Here is a 21,263-nt window from a genome sequence, read left to right on the forward strand (position 1 = left end):
CTCTCTAACCACAAGCATTATAACCACAATACTTTTCATTACTTTTTTATTTATATTTAATACTTAACAATCGAATTAACGTCTGGCAAATTAATTTTAGCTTATTTTATGTTTGAAGAACATAATATAAAAATTACAGACATTCAAAAATACTTTGAATTTTTTATCAAAAATAAAGATAAAAAATCGCGTATGGCACAATCGAAAGAGTAAGAAAGACAGCATATCAAAAAACCAACTGTTCTGAAATTCTTTCTCGAAAATGTTGCTAGCTCCTATACTATTAATAGTCAGTGCCTAGGTATGGATTTGGAAATGTATATCCAATGAATAGGTAAAAGATTCTATTGACAAGAAAATATATTTTTTGATGTGCGTGGTGTGAATCATATTAACTGTCACAAAAAATTTCCCGCGAAATGTTGACGTTACACCTCAATTGTTTAGTGAAATACACTGCATTAGAATGAAGCCAATTGTGTTGAAAATGTTGTTGACACATCCGCATAGTGTGATTGTCATTTTCAACTTCAAACAGATGTAATTTGCCCAATTCACAAGTATAAACCTATGTATTTCGTGTTCCGGCACCAGACTGAAATAATATGAGGACATAATAGTGTAGCTACTCATGATATACGTCAGTAATTTTTTTTAGATTTGTATTTCCTTCATTTTTGTTTCTTGAATACACTTTTGCAAAAAAATGCTATTGTCATGGTGGAATCTGGTATATATTTTTCAAGAAAGAGATATGTATATACCTCAGATCTCGATGAGAATATGAACACGTATGTATGTTAGTCGCCTTGATAACCATTGAAGGTTCGAATTCCACTACAAACTTCCTTTTTTAGAAACTTCACGAGCTAATCTTTTCCATAAGGCAAGCAGTGAGTTTACGTGGTTTCGAAAGTTTTGTCGTTTGAATGTCATGTGTTTTTGTAGCTAGAAGATTGAGTGTCAAAATATTCTCTGCTGAATGTATCACATCGTATTCATGATTGAACTCATGTCCTTCTGCTAAAATGTGGTTTGGTAATGTGGAATTGTTCTTTCTATTTACAAAACTACTTCTATGGTCTTTATTTCTTTGTAAAAATGTTCTCCCTGTTTGGCCAATATACAGTCTTGGGCAAGAGCCACAAGTCAGCCCATATACTCCTGATCTATCTGACACCAAAGTTTTGTCTTCATTGTTTTTCATAAATTTACTTAGATCATTATTCGTTCTGTAAGCTACGTTCACGCATACTTTCTTCAAAAACTTCCACCTGTTAGACCAACCATTGTTGGTGAATTTTGTCCGTCCATATTATTCAATTAATTCAAACCAATTGTTCATTTAATTTTTTTTCTCATCTGATAATTTATTTTCTTGCAACTTTTTTCGAATGATCCTGTTCGTAACTAATCATTCATTATTAATCTGCTATTTTTGTGATAATATAATAATTTCAAGTATGATTAATAAATAATATACCAGGTCGAAACAGCACTTACGTTGTTTATCGAAAATTAATTAAAAAATATTTTCCAGCAGTAGTTTTGGCATTGACATTCACTTTATGTCTCATAAACATCTACATTGTTTCATAAGTTTGCCAATTTTTTCTCAAATAATGATACTGAGGTTATATCTCTGAACCAACAAGTGGTTTTAATGAAAACAATAACAAATTGAACGTTCCCAAAAATAAACTTCTCACTGTATAAATAAGACAACTTTCGGCCATGCAATTTAAACTATGTTTATTCGATTTGGCCCGCTAGAAAATTGCTCTGGTAAATGGGAGAGATGCCCTAAAAAGTCATTCTTGCAGAAAAATTCTCATATTAAAGTTCACCGTTTCACCGAGCGTTTTCCAGAAAATGTTATCCATAAAGTAAATAGAACGATTCATTTCAGATGTTTCTTGGACGAGTTAGAGAAAGAGATTTCATATACATGATTGAAATGATATTTTGGAAAATATGAAAGCGAAAAAAAAATTAAGAAAGATATATTCAATCCCTACATAATCAATATTGTGTGTGTATCTTTTTTTAAACATTTCTTATAACTTATACGACTTAACAATTCAAACTTCTTACTATGAGATGAATATCTGGAAAACGATAAATGATGAGGTGTAGTTTTTGAAATTACTATGGATCTTCATCAAGTAACGACCGGATCAATCAGAAATTTTTCACCAAATTTCTTAGAATTTTTTTTTTGAAAAAGATATAAATAAAAAAAACTTGATTATTTGAATTTTTCACATAAATTTTGAGGTTATGTGAAAAAATTGTAGATCTTTTTATTACCTACAACTTTGCCATTTAACTTTTTTCCATAGTTTTGCCGGAAATCAAGGTGAACCATTTTTCAACCTTAAAAACTTACCCTTTCCCACTTCCCGAACTTAGATCGCCGGTAATTTATTTTTACTGACATTTTGATCATATTCCCTTCCTTTTCTAATGGGTTTCATCCTACTATTTTTTTTTCACTTTTTACCACTTTTGAAGGCTTCAGCCTGGTCTTCGTCTTTTATTATTATAACAAAGTATCCAGCAATTAGACTTGCTGGATACTTTGTTATAATTTGTAGAAATTTTTTAGAAATATTTCCGAATAGAGGATAAAAAACCCATCAATTAAGAACACATCTGTAGAATGTGGCGGTTCTTGGACAATATTTGATTCTAGACATTTTACAATTATGCAAGTTCTGCATATTCCGTCATCTAAATGCAAATTGTATATTTTCTGGCACATTGAAAATCTTCTGCCACGATGTTAATCACACGATAGTGATCTGCCATTATTATTTTTCAATAATATCAACATTATATTCTTGAATTTTCAAATGGCAGACGTGGTCAAATACATTTAATTTCGTCAATTTTCGATACCTGAGCTCCAGTCAGTACCACCGCGCTGGGCATAGCGAGTTCCTACTTTATGTAGGGTAGGTATAAGAGACTCGCTGCACAAAAAACTGATCACCGTATAGAAGTAAACAGAAGTAAGTTCACTCTCCGCCATATTTGGGTCAAGATTCTCCACCTCCAATTTTATGCGCGGCTGACTGAATCTGAGGCATGGAATATTATTGCAGAGTGAGTCGTTGTAAGTAGTGCTTTTGTATTACGGAAAAATTTGTGTCTAGTTTCAAAATGAACAAGTGTCGAACTGTGGGTTACTGTAATTTGCAGGGTGATGTCGGCATTAATTGTTTTCGATTTCCAACTGACGAAAAAAGGTAGGTTTTTCTAGTATGTATTATGTACGACTGAAGAAATGAACTCCCAAACTTACTGATTCTCATTTATTTCCAACCAATTTTCAAAGAATAAAGGTTAAATTAGCCAGTCAAGTTTTCAGTCTTTCGGTAGCTACAGCGATAAATACGCATGCCAGTTTCAATCAGATAGGTATTATGAGCAGTGACAGGAACGAGTATGTTCATTGAAAAAAATGGATAAAGTGGATAAAGCGAAACACGTGTCGCGGTTTTTCTGAAACCCTCTATAGATATATCTTACAATGAATTATATTTATTAGTTTAGTATCGGCCAGTTTTATCCAATTAATTTTCCTTTGGATTATTAATTTGGATATTTAATTTTCACAAGGGTAAGAATTTATTATACTTTGAAATTTGACAATATAAATTTGAAAACAAATATTAAAAAAAAATCAAAAACCCATCATTCTGAAAAAACTTCAGAATAGATTACTTAGCATACGTTTTTGACCTAAATTGTATAATCTTACTTTACAAAATATACGTTTATTTCATCATCTTGTCTCATTTTATATCAATTCCTAAACAGTTCAAAATCATATGAGATATTTATTGTGAGTTCCTCGTAGCAATGATGGAGTCTGATCATGGTCACATATTTTTTGATCGAACCTCGTGAAGAGGTGCACAACAGTTCTTTTCCTACACCCTCCTGCACCGCCACATGCCAGCAAAAAATAAAATCTCGACCAGGTACATCAATGACGCCGACCGGGAGTGAATTTACTTATGATTACTTCTATACGGTAGCCGGCCACTGTCTCTTGGATTAATGATACTTACGTTCAGTTGAGATTAATAACGAGCCTCATTGTAACAAATTACTTGACATAACGAATCATTTTCGGAGTCCGTTCAGTTTCGTTATATCAAGGTTGCACTGTATATCACATGAATTATATTGATAACCTAACTGAATCATATAAATATTTCTCCAATACTGATATACGTTATGCTTGGGCTGACATTACGCTACATTTCTCCATCTCCTAATGGAAAATCTCTGTAAAAATAAAAATACTTACAGTTGGGAATGAATTTAAAGGCATATTCTGATTCAATTTAAGATATATTTTAAAATATATCTGACAATATTTAATCGAAACGCAATATTCAACTAGGTCCCAAGAAAATTCCAAAGTGAAACGCAAACAAATATAAAACTCTCAAAAATAATCAAACTGCAAACGAACAAGAATAAATAGCAAATTCACCACTGTGGGAAGTAATGAGCATTATGGGGACCTCTGAGAGGCACGCTGATATTTGAACCTGTCTGTGGAAATCCAGCACCATATCTACTATTGCCCGAATAAGCAGGAATTGGATTGCTACGTCGTGGTTCTTTCTGGAAATAACCTGTCCACTCATTTTTAGCAGTTTCTTCAGAAGGTCTCACCAAAGTTTTGCGTCTATAATCGAATTGATGCTCCACAGCAGATGGTCGCTTGACTGATTCGCTGTAGAAAATTTGAACATTTTCATTATTTCTCTTCCTTCCAGCATCTGTTATGTACTTGGGAGGAGACGGAGTTCTGACTCGAGACACTTCATCATACCTTGGTCTTTTCTCTTGTCTCTCGCCTCTAAAATGACTACTTGAGCTACTTCTCATCGGGAAAGGACTGCGTGCATTTCTAGGCGCCGGGGATCGACTTCTCTTTGACACTTTCGCGTTAGCTGCTCGAAGCTCTTCCACTTTGGATTTGAGTTGATCTTTGAGTTTTCTATTCTCTGCGAGTTCTTTAAGAACGGCTGCCCTATCAGCCTCAATTCGAGCTAGTTCGGATTTCTTCTTCTTTTCGAAACTTTCTTTTTCTTCGTTGAAGCGTTGACGATCTTCGCGGTTTTCCAACCGTGATCTCTTCAAATCTTTTTCCAAGTTCGTGCACCTATTACGCATAGCAGCGTAGCGTTGCTGATAATCATCAAGTTTATGCTTCAAGTTATCATTTTCACAAAAAAGCAGTTTCATCTTCTTTCTCAGATCATTTATTGTTCTCGTCTGTTCAACATTATAAGCCGAATTTCTCGCATCTAAAGTTGTCAAAGGGGCCCGCTCCTTCTTATCCTTTTTGAATTGATCATCCCGTCCGCGAATATCATTTGATTTTGCCATTATTTTCCCTGGCAGTTTCATTGGCGGTTCAGCAGAATCTCTGGTGTCGGATATCTTATCGGAGGAAATTGATATCACATCGGGATCATTTTCTTGGTCGGACTGTTTTTCCTTGGTGTTCGTACCCATGAAAGATGTTCCAGGTGAAATATTAGATAATGACACCTTGTTCTCTTTCTTATCCTCTTTCTCTACTTTAATCTTTGTTACTTCAGCTTTTTTCACTGCAACTTTGGCATCTCTCATATCAGGACGATTTTTAGTAACTACAATTGTGTGGCCCTCAAACTCACTATTGTTTAATTGACGTATACATTTAGATGCATCTGCTTCGTTTTCCATAGTGATATAACCGTAAAAATGTTTTCCGTTTGTCAGAATTTTCGCTTTAGAAACTTTAGAAATCTTTCCAAAAAATGCTTTTAGATCAGCTGCTTTAACATTCCGGTGGATATTAGATACCCAAATATGATTCGACACAAGTCGAACTTTACTCAGAGACTGATCTGGAACTTTTTGGGATGTCCCGCAAGTTTTACTGCCTTCCGTGTTTGGAGAATTCTTGGTGAGCTTTCTTCCGTTAGGTTTATTTTTCCCAGAAAGACAATCCACGTTAGTGTCAGCTGTTCTTTCTGAAATAACTTCCCCTTCCTCAAGATCTATCTTCTTAACCCTTTCCACTAACTTGGTTTTGGTGCCCTTTGTAGTATCTATAACAAACGATTTTGTTTCTTCCTATCATACGTACTTCACAAGTAAACACTAATCTCACCAAAATCAGCATCAGATTCGATTTTCTCGTCCAGTTTTAGAATAATGTGATCATCATCTTCTTTATCGGATGAAACTGGACGGTTGACTTCCGTTAATTCGATGCGATTCTTTCGGGAGGTTTTCTCGATGGAATCAGAGAACTCGGACTTGTTAGCCATTTCCTGGAATCCTGCTGACTGAACTGTTGATAAGTATTACCACCTAAACGTAAAACATAAAAATTTTGATTAATCCGTACTTTTTATTGAGTTACTCGAGAAACATATTCATGTTAAATGAAATTAGGCTGAATTTTTGAAAAACAAACGTGTGGATCACTGTAATAATGTCACAATTCTTCCATACATGTTTCGGCATAAATGTCATATGAATATATCACAGTGATTTTTCACAGAGATGCAGGAAAACCGTTGAGATGTTTTTATTGGAAAGGGGCAAATTTTTAAATCCATTTCGCTTTCACAGACAATCGTAGCAGTTTGTCGGGTTTGGTCTGAAAATCAGGCAAATAACTTTTTTTCTCGAAGCACTATTCTTGATTGTTCTGATTGTGATTTAGAAACATCAGTACTCCTTGTAATATGAACATCTTCTTCTCCGAAATGGCGTTCTAGTTTGTTAACCTACCTTTTCTATTTCATTAATTTTGTTCTGGAATTTGATAGCCAACAAATCAATCAATGTCCTGTGGAAAGTATTTCACATGATATGATAAAAATGCTATCGGAATTCATCACTTTACACAATACTCAGTACCCGAGGATGGTAATGAAGAGTTCTATATAAATTTTCGGGTATACTATTTAAAAAATGAATCTCCATGCTGTTTCAATTGCATTCCTCAATTGACTCGCCTTCAGTTGATGCAGAGCTGTATGATAAATATATGAACTGTACTCAATGTAGTTTTGAGACTCGTTTTCATTTCAGGACACGAAATATCAATTTATTTTTATTTAATTTTCACCAAAATCATTAAAATAGTTCAGGTGCTACTCAATTTCTTCTCGAAATATTATCGGCGATAACTGACATTCATTAATTGTTTTTTTTTGGAAATCATCATCTATGGCACCAACGTCAGCAATACAGACATACTTTCATCAAACATAATGGAATAACAAGTTGTTTGAGGTAACAATAATTAAATGAAAACATTTTTTCTCGGATATGATTTTGCTCCATCACTTCATGCGGAGTACTTTGATCATGCACTTGTCTGTAGATATACCACTTTACCAATTATAGAACTAACTTCAAAATTTCAACTGGTGAAACATTAGTTCCCATGTATGATATCTGCTGTGATTAATTGTATGTTGACCAACTGTATTTGGGTGGTAGTAAACAAAAAAACCGTCACAACTTTGTAAACTCTTGTCATAGAGTTTCTTTTGAAATTGATTACTTCCTTCCTTTCTTTGGAAGATTCCCACATTTTTCTATATTGAGATGGAGCAGAAGAAAGACAAAAACTGTCTTTCCAAATATTATTCACTCATAAAAAAATAACCATTTCAAATTAACTGATAACACTTTCATCTACGATTATCATTGAAATTTTGACTGGAACATATTATTCATATCCAATTTTATTATCCATTAGTTTTGGTTTGAAATTGAAAAATTTTGTTCCTTTTGTATTTGGACATACTAAACATCCGATTGAAAAAATCAATGTTCTGAAACCTCCAACATTTTATATTTTGTCTTCACAACATTAGATTGTCCTTCAGCTTCCAAAATATAGAACCACAGTTACTGTCGCAAGTTTCTGAACTCTACTTATGAACATGTTAACACTTTCATCAATGATTGTCATTCAAGTCCTTGTCTGATACGTATCATTTTCAAACTTCTGTTTCTACAAATTTCAGTTTGAATTGTTTTAAAATTTTTGTCCTCTCGAATATGAATATACTGAAAACATATTGAAAATGTTCTGAAATCTCCAACATTTTATATTTTGTTTTCTCAACATTAGATTTTCCTTCAGCTTCCAATATATAGGACCATAGTAATTGTTGCAACTTTCTAAACTTTTGTCATAGAAATGATAACACTTTCATCAACGATTATCATTAAAGTCTTGACTGAAACACATTATTCATATCCAATTTTGTCAAACATTAGTTTCGTTTTGAGATTAACAAAAAATGGTTCCTCTTGTATTTGGACATACTAAATATCCGATTAAAGAAATCAAATTTTGTCTTCTTAATGCAAGATTTTCCCTCTGCTTCCAATATATAGAACCACAGTAATTGTTGCAACTTTCTAAACTCTTGTTGTAAACATATTAACGCTTTCATCAACGATTGTCATTCAAGTCCTTGACTGATACGTCTCGTTCATTTTCAAATTTCTGTTACGACAAATTTCAGTTTGAATTGTTTTCAAATTTTTGCCCTCTCGAATCTGAACATACTGAAAACCTGATTGAAGAAATTAATATTCTGAAATTCCCAATATTTTATATTCTGTGTTCTCAGTATTCTTCTTCTGGCCTTCACTATTTCCATAATTAGTTTCATTTTGTTTGTCTTCCAAATTCTAATTATTCACCAGGTGATGATCTGCAAAATTAAAAAAGTTTTTCTCTATTAGTTGAAGAGCTGAATCCAAAAATAATTCCTTATTCAACAACAGTTCTTGTTACCACTAAATAAACTTTTTCGAAATATTTTCAACAATTTGTGAATCAAAAATAATAACTATAACAAAAATAACAACTAGGAAAATGTTTTAGTTTAAAAAATGAAACGAAATGTAAACAAATAGCATAAGAAAGGTTGAATTGGAATGAAAACAGGTAAAAACCAAAATTACTTTTGAAACAAAATAAATTGCTCCTGTCGGCAGGCCAGTAGCTGAGAACTATTGCCATTGAGTATAACCATAAATATTCTAGAATACTCGGAAATATTCTAGAATTTTCCATTATTTTCTGCTAACGATGAAATGGGTGAGAAGGGTAACATGAAAAGAGCGGGTAAGATAGAAAATAGTGATGAAATTCATAAATAAAACGGAATCTAGACGCAACATACATGATTTGAAGAACCCTTCTGTTATTACTGAAAAAATATTTGTGTTATGAAGCGCCGGTATCCATGCAACTGCCGATTTATCTGTTCGGCCACTTCTTTTAGTCTCAGTCAAGCCCGTTTTAAAGCTTCTTTCGCTGTTTCCGATGTAGAACGAACCACAACTGCATGGTGTCCGGTATACCCGTAGGGTACTCAATACACCGTATAGAAGTGAAAACAAGTAAGTTCACTCTCCGACATATTTGGGTCAAGATTCCCCACCTCAAATTTTATGCGCGGCCAACCTACAGCGCAACCGACTGAATCTGAGGCGTTTACGAAGCGAGCCAAGTTGAGGCATGAAATATTATTAAAGAGTGAGTCGTTGTAAGTGGTGGTTTTGTATTTGTGAAAAATTCGTGGGTTGCTGTAATTTGCAGGTTGATGCCGGCAATAATTTTTTTTATTTCCGTCTGACGAAAAAAGGTATGTTTTTCTAGTATTTATTATGTAAAATTGAAGGAATGAACATATAACGAAAATCATAAAATAAATTGTTATAGACCATGATAGTGGGGTCATTAATATTCAAAAATGTTTTTTGAAATTAATTTGATGAAATTGAACTTCACGAATAGTACATGCCTCAATGATATAAAATGACAAAATAATGGAAATCCATAAAGGAAAATAATTGTTGAACCACATCAAGTTTTTGATTTGGCTAGTATATATCTGTAGGAAAAAAATTACTTCAACTGAAATCACTGCAAAACCAAAGTATCAAATGTATATTCAAAACACCTTTTTTGAAGCCTACTTTCCATTTATATTAACCAAATAATCTACTATAAACAGAAAATATGTCAATTTTTACAATCTGTCATCAATAGCAGAAACCTTAAAATTTCATTCGATTGAAACACTTCATAATTAGCAAACTGGGCAACCCAAAACTGAGAAATCTGTATTTTATACTGAAGTTTATATTTACAACGACCAACCCAATAATATAAAAAAGTCTTTTCAGAAAAACGATTCAAAACCAAACTAAATAAACGTTTGCTAAACTACATATTTCTTGTCTCTCATCAAATTCTGATTCAATCTATATAATACCATTTGTTTCCATGAAATGAGCATCAAGTCACATTTATTCTACAATATAGCAACGGATAGAATAGGTGGTTTTGAGGAATAAATGAACAAGGAAAACGGCTTCTATAGCAGAATATGTCTTGGTAGTCATTGCAAAAGGCATACATTCGAACTGGAAACAACCTGTTGCATACTTTTTTAACAATTGATCCACATCAATACTGTAAATAAAAAGTGTTGATTGAAGCTGTTAGGCAATTATAAAAAATTGGATTGAGAGTTAGGGGTATCCTTTCAGATTTAGGTTCTAATTTTCATAAACTTGCCAGAAAAGATCTAGAAGCGACTTTAGAGCAGCATATTTCTTTGTTGATGAGAAACAAATATTTTTTACTTTTTTGATACTCTTCATATGCTTTAATGTAGCTGAAACTATTTTTCGATGACTATAGCCACACCTGCCACTCCGGAAGGCAATAGCTTGGCCTATGTTTGTGTATATCTTTTGAGAGAATATGCAAATTTTGCCACGTCGGCTAGTACCACACTGTATGGAACAAATGTATATAGTAATTTCGGAGCATACGGTAATACAAAAGCCAAACACTTAGGAAGTTTATATATGCTTCCAGATTCATTTCTATAAAGTATCATTCATCTAGAGACAGAATTTCTAAATCATTTCAACAATTTATATGTCACTGATTGCATAGACAATCAGCTCAAAACATTGTTTGCAAAAATTAACATTTCTCACCTTGTTCATAAACATATTCAGAAAATTTCAATATCCTATGAACGATCAAACTGAATTGAATAATTCGCCATTATTGAATCTGTTCATTTCCAGGTAAAAATAGTTAGATAAATTTACTTTTTTGAAATTTATTGATATAGTTAATGAATTCATATCTGACCGGTTTCAGGTTAGATTATAATATGGTTGTAATTTGGAAGTAACTTTTAGTTTATGCTTGAGAAAGCTATTGTATAGCGAAACACGTGTCGCGGGTTTTGTAAAACCCTCTATAGTGAAAATCATACAATAAACTGTATTTATTAGTTTTAATATGGCTGCTCTACAGTCACTTCGAGATCTTTTCTGGCAAGTTTTTGAAAATTAGAGCCTGAATCTGAAAGGATATCCCTAATTCCTAATCCAATTTTTGATAATTGCCTAACAGCTTCAATCACAATACTTTTTATATCCGATATTGATGTGGATCAATTGTAAAAAACTATGCAACAGGCTATTTCCAGTTCGAATGTATGCCTTTTGCGATGACTACCAAGACATATTCTGCTATAGAAGCCATTTTTCTTGTTCAATAATTCCTCAAAACCAACTATTCCATCCGTTGCTATATTGTAGAATAAGTGTAACTTGATGCTCATTTCATCGAATCAAATGGTATTAAATAGATTGAATCAGAATTTGATGAGAGACAAAAAAGATGTAGTTTAGTAAACGTTTATTAAGTTTGGTTTTGAATCGTTTTTCTGAAATAACTTTTTCGTATTATTGGGTTGGTTGATGTAAATATAAACTTCAGTATAAAATACAGAATTCTCAGTTTCGGGTGGCCTAGTTTGCTAATTATGAAGTGTGTTAATCTAATGAAATCTTAATGTTTTTGCTATTGATGACATAATGTAAGAATAGATATATTTACTATGTATAGTAAATTAGATGGTACATATAAATAGAAAGTAGGCTCCAAAAAAGGTTTTTTGAATATACATTTGATACTTCGGTTTTGCAGTGATTTCAGTGGAAGTATTTTTTTTCCTACAGAAACATAGTAGCCAAATCAAAAACGTGATGTGGTTCAACAATTATTTTCCTTTATGGATTTCCATTGTTTTGTCATTTTACATTATTGAGGCATATACTATTCGTGGAGTTCAATTTCATCAAATCAATTTCAAAAAACATTTTTGAATATTAATGACCCCACTATCATGGTCTATAACAATTTATTTTATGATTTTCGTTATATGTTTATTCCTTCAATCTTAATAATGAATACAAGAAAAACATTCCTTTTTTCGTCAGTCGGAAATCAAAAAATTTATTGCCTGCAAATTACAGCAACCCACAGCTCGACACTTGTTCATTTTGAAACTAGACACAAATTTTTCTCAAATACAAAACCACCACTCACAACGACTCACTCTGTAATAATATTCCATGCACCAATTTGGCTCGCTTGGTAAATGCATCAGATTCAGTCGGTTGCGCTGTAGTTCGGCCGCGCATAAAATTCGAGGTGGGGAATCTTGACCCAAATATGGCGGAGAGTGAACTTACTTGTGTTTACTTCTTTACGGTGCTGTTGCTGACCTGAGACTATTTTCGGTCGTTCTTGTGGGTTTGAAATGGCCATGTGTTTTGAAGATCCTATGAATTCGGTACGTCAAACCGCTTACGTAGGGCTGAGACGTTCTTCCATTGATAGTTATTTCCGTTACCCAGAAACGCATCTTTCAGATGACACATTCCTCCTCTTGAGAGATCAGAAAACATCCGAGATTCTCCTTTTGAACACAAGAACCAAAAAGTATTGCATCTTTCGCTCGATATGATGAAAGAGAGGTCTCGTCTGATAACAATTTTTCGAACCATCCTTCTGACATGTACAGAGTGGGCCGAATTGGACACTTTTAAAGGGAAACTCCTGTTTTCAAACTAGATAGCATGTTTTTCGAAAATGTGCATTATCGAAAAGATGCCAAAACTTTTTTCCTGTCCAAAATTCCTTGTATCTATGAAGACATTTCCAAAGAACTTTTTCACGAAGAATTCAATGATGTGAGAAACTCATTTTTCCAAATGGGATATCAATAGTTATTGATGAAAAAATATTTTTTAAATGAGACACTGTATATTCCTGCATATTTCGATAAAGCCTGAAATTTCGATGAAACTCAAAATTATTTCTCAAAAATGTTACACACTTGACGTTTCGCTAGTCATCTTTGTAATACCAGGCTTTTAGGTTTTTTCAGGTAGATTTTGATTTGAGCAGTAAAGACGCTCTTCCATAAGTGGTTTTTGTTCAATTCTCAAATACATTCACAATCAAGTATAGTATGTTTTATACAGTGTATTTCTTCAATGTTCCCCCCACCCTTTTATTTTTTGAACGGCTCAATTCAGAAAATTGAGATTTGGGATAATAAACCTGCACGTCGTCTTGATTTCAATCAGGTTGAAGCCGAAATTTGGGATATTGAAATTAATGCATGAATACTTTATTTTCAAGTGAAATTGACAGATGAAACTTTCAAGATGGCGACTGGGCGCCGAAATGGTTGCCTTGAACTTTTTAACATATGAACAGCCTATCCGATATTTCACGTCGAACATTTTCAAACACAGTAACGTCAATATATCTACAAATATTTATTATTCTCCGCCGTGTATCTAATGTTGAAGCAGGTTCAGTTTCGTACACCTTTTGCTTCAAATAGCCCCATAAAAAAGTCCAAAGGTGTCAAATCTGGCGAGCGGGCTGGCCATTCTGTAGAACCTCAACGGCTAATCCAACGACCGGGAAAAGTGGTGCTCCATCTTGTTGGAATCCATATCGAGTTCATTAGGATTCGCTTCGATGATTTCAGTGATGAGAGGATCAACAATAGTTTCCAGCATATTCAAATACAGTTCCCATGTTGAATTTTGATCAATAAATAGAGGTCCTACAATATGGTTCTCCAATATTCCTGTCCAAACGTTAATTTTTTCTGGATATTAGGTATGTGTTTCCCGGAAAACGTGAGAGTTGTTGTCACTCCAATGACAGCAATTTTGTCTGTGAAAACTGCCCTTTGATAAAATGTACATTCGTCACTAAAAGAAATATTGTGGAGGTAGGTAGGATGTCTTGCAATGGTTTCCGTCATGATTTCGCAGAATTCTGTTTTTCGATGAGGATCATCTTCAGTTAATTGGTGTACCATTTTAATTTTGTATGGATGATACCTATTCCTCTTCAAAAGTCTCCACACAGTTGAAGGAGACACCTCATGAACATTCGCGAAAGAATAAGTAGACTGTTCAGGATTTACTACCATCTCACCAATTATTTGCACTTCCGAAATGGACGGATGACCTAGAGGCTTTTTGTTATGTACACTACCGGTAGTTGTGAATTTGGATACAAGTTATCCCAAATATTTTCGACAAATAGGAGGATTCGGAAAATGTTCATTGAAAATCCTTTCGGTCTCGTGAAAGGTACCCGTCGCAACATAAATAAAAATCGCTTTAATTTTTTCTTCCAACGGACGAGAATTGACCATTTTAGAGGTAGTTGGTGTTGTACCTAGTAAAACTGAAAACTAAATGAGAATATTCTAACTGAACAATGATGTTCATTGTCGTACTCACATTTTTTGTCGTTTTTATAAACAAAAAACTGGCGCTCAGTCGCCATCTTGAACGTTTCATCTGTCAATTTCACTTCAAAATAAAGTATTCATGCATTAATTTCATTGTCCCAAATTTCAATTTTCTGATTTGAACCGTTCAAAAAATAAAAGGGATGGGGGACATTGAAGAAATGGACTGTACAAACCGAAGAAAATGCAGAGGCAGCAAGCAATTTTTATCACGAGAAGTATCCAGAGAGAAGGCAACCTTTTAGAGACATTTAGGCAAGATTGCAACACAACCTAATTGATGGTGATCAATTTGAAAAGAAAAGACCAAAAATATATGAATCATCGAACTTGGTAAGGAAAATAGTATATTTAGTATTGCAGTTTGAAAGACGATTAGAAGGTGTATCAATGAAGTAATCAAAAAATTTTTAATGACAAACTGTATGATCTATTAACTTGATATATTTTTTTTTAATTTACCAAATGGTATTTGAACATCAATATCTGTATGAAATATTTTTGAAATAACTACTCAATTTTGGTAATTCAATGTTAGAAACTTGTTATATAAACCCTCTTTCTGTTCAAATCTCTGCTTCCACTTGATTTGATTACAGGATATGTTTCAAATATTATTTTTGGGATTAACTTTCCCAAATAAAACAAGACATTTTGTATGAATTCCCATACTGCGGAAATTCAGTTCTGTCACATTGAATGTTTCAGTGACAAAACGACGGATCGTAAGATTTAAAATTATGGATGGCCTTCTATGCGGAAGTTTGTTGCCAAACATATAACCAACTCGAATGTTGATTAGAAGATCAAATCATAGAAATAAAACATTCGAATGATTGCATATAACAAACTATCAATGTTTTGTTAAACAACTAATAACTCACCAATCAAATTTCAGTGACGCCAGAATCTGAAACAAAAAAAAGTTGAAGAAGCCATCGATACGTGAACTAATTGAGAATATTTCACATATAGTAAGTGGGCATACTTGAAGACTGGCTGTGAATCAAATCATCAGGCCAGTCTCAACTCACCTACACGGTAGGTTAATGGACTGACACCTGTCTAAAAATAACTACTCCCCTGGCTAGTACCACGCAGGGTGTTATTGCAGGACTTTTCACAGAAGGAATTCCTGCATATGCTTTTGGCCATACAACTGCCGGAATCAATTTTCATTCAATGGAACATACTTGCACACCGATTTTGGGCTATTTAGCCCAGTATCGTCAGTGCAAGGTAGTGTCCATAATCAACATGAAGTCGATGACTTCCCATAATTGAGAATCGAATTCCTTCCAGAGTATCATTACTCGAACTAGGCTAAAGCGAACGACAAACAACATATTTGTCATCACCCCATCTGCCCGTAAACGAGGTAACCAACCGCATATCCAAAATTTACCTAATTCCTCGTGTAAGGAAAAAATTTCACATATAGTAAAGGGGCATACTTGAAACTGACAGAGTAGGTGAGTTGAGACTGACCAGAGGAAATTGTTCTTTTAGATAATTTAATTGGTATATGGGAACAATAAAGAAAGGAATATTTCTTTCTGTCTGTTTGATAGATAGAAACATATTTGGCTGAAAAAAAATACAAAATATATTATATATACATTGATATTCCAACATGAAATCTGCATCTTTCGCCCAATGCTTGGGGAAAGTGACTAACCATTTGTAAATACTAAACTAATTTCAGGATAATAAATTGATGGATGTAGCCGTGGATGTAGCCGTGTACGTGGTAGAAAATCACTCACCACTTTTATTTGTAACAGATGTTACTGCAGTTTCGTTCTATAAGGACATTTTCAAAGTTATTCATTGAACTTTTTTTAATGTATAAGTTTAAAAATGTCCTTATAAGACGAAACTGCAGTAACGTTAGTAACAAATAAAAGTGGTAAAGAACATAGAAATGAAAACTGGTCTGGGGGTTATTACAACAAGATCTTTCAACAATATTGTCAGGTTGACAGTAAATATCAATGAGCAACTGTTTTCCATGGTGATTTCAGGGCACCGCATGATTCAATGAAACTGATGTAATTCAATCCCTTCAAATGATTTCAGACAACATTTCAGCAAGTAGGTAAAATAATCTAAATTCTACCTGTTCAACGAGCGCGATTTTTTCTTTGTTGTTTCGGTGTTGCACTGAGTATGAAGATTAATTTTGTTTCGGATGGTAAAATGTTTCCTCAATATTTTGATAAAGGACCCCACACATTTCTTATGAGAAATGGCTTGCCTTGAATTTTGCCGAAATTTTGATATGTTGTAGTTCTTGATGTGCTGATTGAAAGTGTCCACAGCCAAAGCTCAGAATTGTACAGTTTTGAAAATGTGAACCTTTGAATATAGATTTTTTCCATTTTTTGCAGTTTTTGCTCATCAATCGAGAGCTCTCACTTCTGGTTGGCATAGAATTTGGATGTTCAGCAACCAGAATTAGTTTTACGAATAATCTTCTTCAGTTATAATAGATGCCGCCATCGATAATTGTTCATACACTGCTTCACACTATCTCGATAATCTGAGAATGTGGTGCTGTGACATTTTCCTCAGATAGGCTCAAAATGGATGATAGCATCTCACAGCATCTGTATCTTTCATACCAGATAGAATGAAGGGGTTCAGGTATTGCGAACTATTTTGCGCCGTAAAATGTTTTACCTAAAAATGGGGTGTTCCATCGCGAGTGGCGGACAGCGTATATCACTTTACCCAAGTCCATTCAGGTGGTAGGTGCATTTTGAGCATTTCCATCAGTCCTGAGAATTTCATCGTTCCACCTCGAATATTACGGAAGATACGGGGGTGTTTCCATAAGAAGAGAGACAAATTCGTAATTTTCAGGACTGAAATGTTTTCAGGAAAAAAGTGTCGTAGTAAGTTGGTAGTCCTGATCACGAATCTGAAGGAATTTTGAGCCTATTTTGCTCCCTAATATGTTTTACCGTAAAAATGGGATGTTCCATCGCGAATGGCTGACAGTGTATATCACTTTGGCCAACCCCATTCAGGTGGTATGTGCATTTTCAGCATTTTCATCAATACTAACAGTTTCATCGTTCTACCTCGAATATTACAGAAGATACGGGGGTGTTTCCATGAGAAGAGAGGCAAATTCGGATTTTTCAGGACTAAAATTTTTTCAGGAAAGAAGTGTATTCGTACTAACTACCCCCTCCGACTGATTATTGCCACAATAAAAAAAAGAGTTCACAAATTCTACAACAAAACACAACACAATCCTCCAAACACAAACAAGCAATACATCTCACTTCCTTACATTGAAGGATTATCCGACATTATAAAAAACATTCTTAACAAACACAATCTTGACGTCAGCTTCAAAGCATCTAAAACAAAATTACACCGCAATCTGCAATTTAAAAAATCCAATCTGATATATAGCATTCCATGCAATGACTGCAACAAACAATATATAGGTATGACATCACAACTTCTGGGAAGCGGTTAATCTTTTTAATTTTTTTCAGGGATTTCAAATCAATTCATATTATATTAGACAATGGAAGTCCGAACTGATGAAATACACCACGAAACATTGTCAACCACCTTGAAAAAAAATCGACTAAATATGTTAGAAGTGGAGTTAGGTGAGGAAATACAGATTTTGATTATTTTGATAGATACCTTATCGGAACATTTGTTTTTAAGGAGTTGACTATTATGGTAATATCATCCACATTCATTTGAAATCGTGTTGTTTTGTAGAAGTTAGGAAGAGTGGAAATATCCCAGTCGTTTATAATTATAGTGGAGTCGGGTACAACATGTGATATAACGAATTTTTTTCTCTGAATAATCAAAAATCCATTTTTAATTTTTTCAAAAAGACTAGTATGCACACTTTCATTTTTCAAACTCCTTTCTCCCCCATTTTCCCTAGTCTACCATTTATGGTCCACTTCTGTGTAAATATCCTTCGTTGCAATGTGACAAAACACTGCCGTCTGGCGTATCGAGTTTTGACAGATTGGCCTGTCCCATCGAGCAACTTTAGTTCAAGTTATAAGTGGATTTCGGAAGACGTGACGAATTTGCACGCTGTTTATCGCCACGCTGAGCGTATCTTGAATCTGTTATACTGTTCATTTGTATTCATGTTGATAATAAATTTCACAGTGCGGATTGCATGGAATATTATTAATATAGAGTATGTATTACCTACTCAATTAGAGGAAAAAGAGAGTAGGTACTAGAGCAAAAGCTACTAATACAAAATACAATATTGATTTATTTCTTCAAATTATGATTCAACAAATACATTTTTTAAGGACAAAATACAAGCGTTACAGAAAAATCCATGAGGCGCTCTCAGAGCGGTGCCTGTGCGAAAGTAGCGATTCACATTGGATTTTAATCGCTGAAGAATAAATCCATTTGGTAAAACTTTCTCAAGAAGTTTATTCCACATAAACGAGTTCGTAAATAGTGATGTTTGAGGTGAACTGAGATGAACCTAGAAACGATGAGCAGCCACAGTCTTGTCGCGTATTTCTGATATGTACCGCTCGTGGTGGAATCAAATTTGCTAAGTCCTTCGAACATCTGCCGTGAAAGTAGCTATAGAAGAGAGACAAATCTCCAATCTTTCTTCGATGTTCCAGGCTATCAAGGTTGCAAGTGATGTTCGCGTCTCCAATAGGGCGGAAGGCTCTTTTCTCGATGGAATCCAGCAACTTCAGGGTATTTGTGGGTGCAGAGCTTCTTACATGAGAACAATACTCTGAAGAAAGTCTGATCTGAGCTTTATAGAGCATCAAGAGTTACTGAGGTGTGTACAGTTTTCTGGTTTGGAACAGTGTTCCAAGCTTTTGAGAAGCAGCCTTTGCAATTCCAGCCACATTATTGTACCAAGACATATTGGTGTCTATTTCAACCCCCAACAAACTTATCGAAACAGAAAGCGGAATTGTCTGACCTGACAGTATTATATCCGGTTCGGAGGCATTTTTCTTCTTGGAGAAAACCGATGCTTGGGTTTTTGTGGCTTTGAATTGAACCGGGTTACTTTCACTTCAATTCAAAATCACTTTTACATTCTCATTAACATATGCAACTTCCTGCTGTCGGTGAAGATGTGCCTCCGTAGCCGATGTCCTGAAATCCAAATGGAATTACGGAACGAGTATGCTGTTGTCAGCGAAGCAATATATTGGATTCTTGGATTGTTTGTCCAATAAGTCGTTGATATACAATAAAGAGAGGGTTGGAGACAATATGGAACTCTGGGGAACACCAGCGTTGATAGTTTGAGTATTTGAGAGACATCCATCGACGGCCACTTGCAGGGAACGTTCTTTCAAACAGCTTTGAAGCTTTGAGTGAAATGCAAATAAACTCAGGGGGTGATATGCTTACTTTCAGAAACAGCTGCAAAAATTTAGGTTTACTCATAGATTTTAAATTACGTTTCAAAGCACATGTTACGGAAAAACTTCGAAATGCCTACGCGTCGTTGAAGTTGGTATATCAGCAGAGAATGTATTTGTGTTTGGAAGTGAAGAAAATGTTGAGAGCGATACTATGATATTGTCCCATTTCAATCACTGTGACAATGTGTATGGTTCATGTATACACATGTAGTGATAAAAAAAACCTGATTTGCCAACTCACTTGAACGACGCCAACCACATCAATGACTTTTTTGTAAAATCTATTTCAATAACCCCACCATCAAATGTTTTACTTGATGAATATAATAACCATACTTTACTCGATTCCAACAACCGGCTTACATCTGTGGATGGATATGTGCATATTACGAACAATATCTTTGATTAAAAAAAATCCCATTGAATGTGATGGGATCTGTGGATGGATATGTGCATATTACGAACAATATCTTTGATTAAAAAAAAATCCCATTGGATGTGATGGGCTCAGTATAAAAATGATCTCATTGTGTTGTCCTTTTATTCTTCCTTATTTAAGGCATATCATCAACTTTTGTATAGAAAAGAACGTTTTTCCGGCAATGTGGAAAGCAGCATTGGTAACTCCAGTACCAAAAAACAACAATCCAGTAGAACTGAAAGATCTGCGGGCCATCAGTATCCTTCCTGCTTGCTCTAAAATAATAGAAAAAATTATAGAACAGCTTCGCTCACACTTAGATAGTAATAAATTACTACCAACGGTACAGTCGGGTTTTAGGCGTGGTCACAGCTGTACTACAGCTCTACTGAAGGTAACCGATGATATTTTCAATGCGAGTGATCGAAATCAATGTACCGTCCTTGTTCTTCTAGATTTCAGCAGGGCATTTGACACCATCAATCATGAGCTGTTATTGTCGATCTTACACTACATTGGCTTGTCAGATTATTCAGTTCTTTTTTTCGAAACTATCTACACAATAGACGCCAGGAAGTTGTTCTTGATGGAGTACATTCCACGCCTTTGAATTTAAAAACAGGCGTTCCACAGGGATCAATTCTTGGCCCTCTCCTATTTACGATATACGCCAGTCAATTAGTGAAATGCCTTCAGTATTGCAGTGTA

General features: G+C 34.4%; 2 protein-coding genes across 3 annotated transcripts in view; both read right to left on the reverse strand.

The window, feature by feature from the left end:
* LOC111516143 (uncharacterized) overlaps nucleotides 1–21,263 on the reverse strand; it is a 752,250-nt gene that overhangs the window by 608,877 nt on the left and 122,110 nt on the right. The gene's annotated exons all lie outside the window — the stretch shown is intronic.
* The window catches only part of LOC111512275 (uncharacterized), a 139,018-nt gene continuing 122,101 nt past the window's right edge, over nucleotides 4,347–21,263 (reverse strand). Inside the window, exons 2-4 of the mRNA XM_074184850.1 lie at nucleotides 15,605–15,630; nucleotides 6,188–6,390; nucleotides 4,347–6,125 (exon numbers count right to left, since the gene is read on the reverse strand). Coding sequence (XP_074040951.1) covers nucleotides 4,507–6,125; nucleotides 6,188–6,347 — 1,779 coding nt within the window. The 5' untranslated portion in view covers nucleotides 6,348–6,390; nucleotides 15,605–15,630 and the 3' untranslated portion in view covers nucleotides 4,347–4,506. The remainder of the gene's footprint in view (nucleotides 6,126–6,187; nucleotides 6,391–15,604; nucleotides 15,631–21,263) is intronic.

This window comes from Leptinotarsa decemlineata, unplaced genomic scaffold, assembly GCF_025532065.1.
Source record: "Leptinotarsa decemlineata unplaced genomic scaffold, Ldec_3_MD MMD2_tig00026358_RagTag_RagTag, whole genome shotgun sequence".
Lineage (NCBI taxonomy): Eukaryota > Metazoa > Arthropoda > Insecta > Coleoptera > Chrysomelidae > Leptinotarsa > Leptinotarsa decemlineata.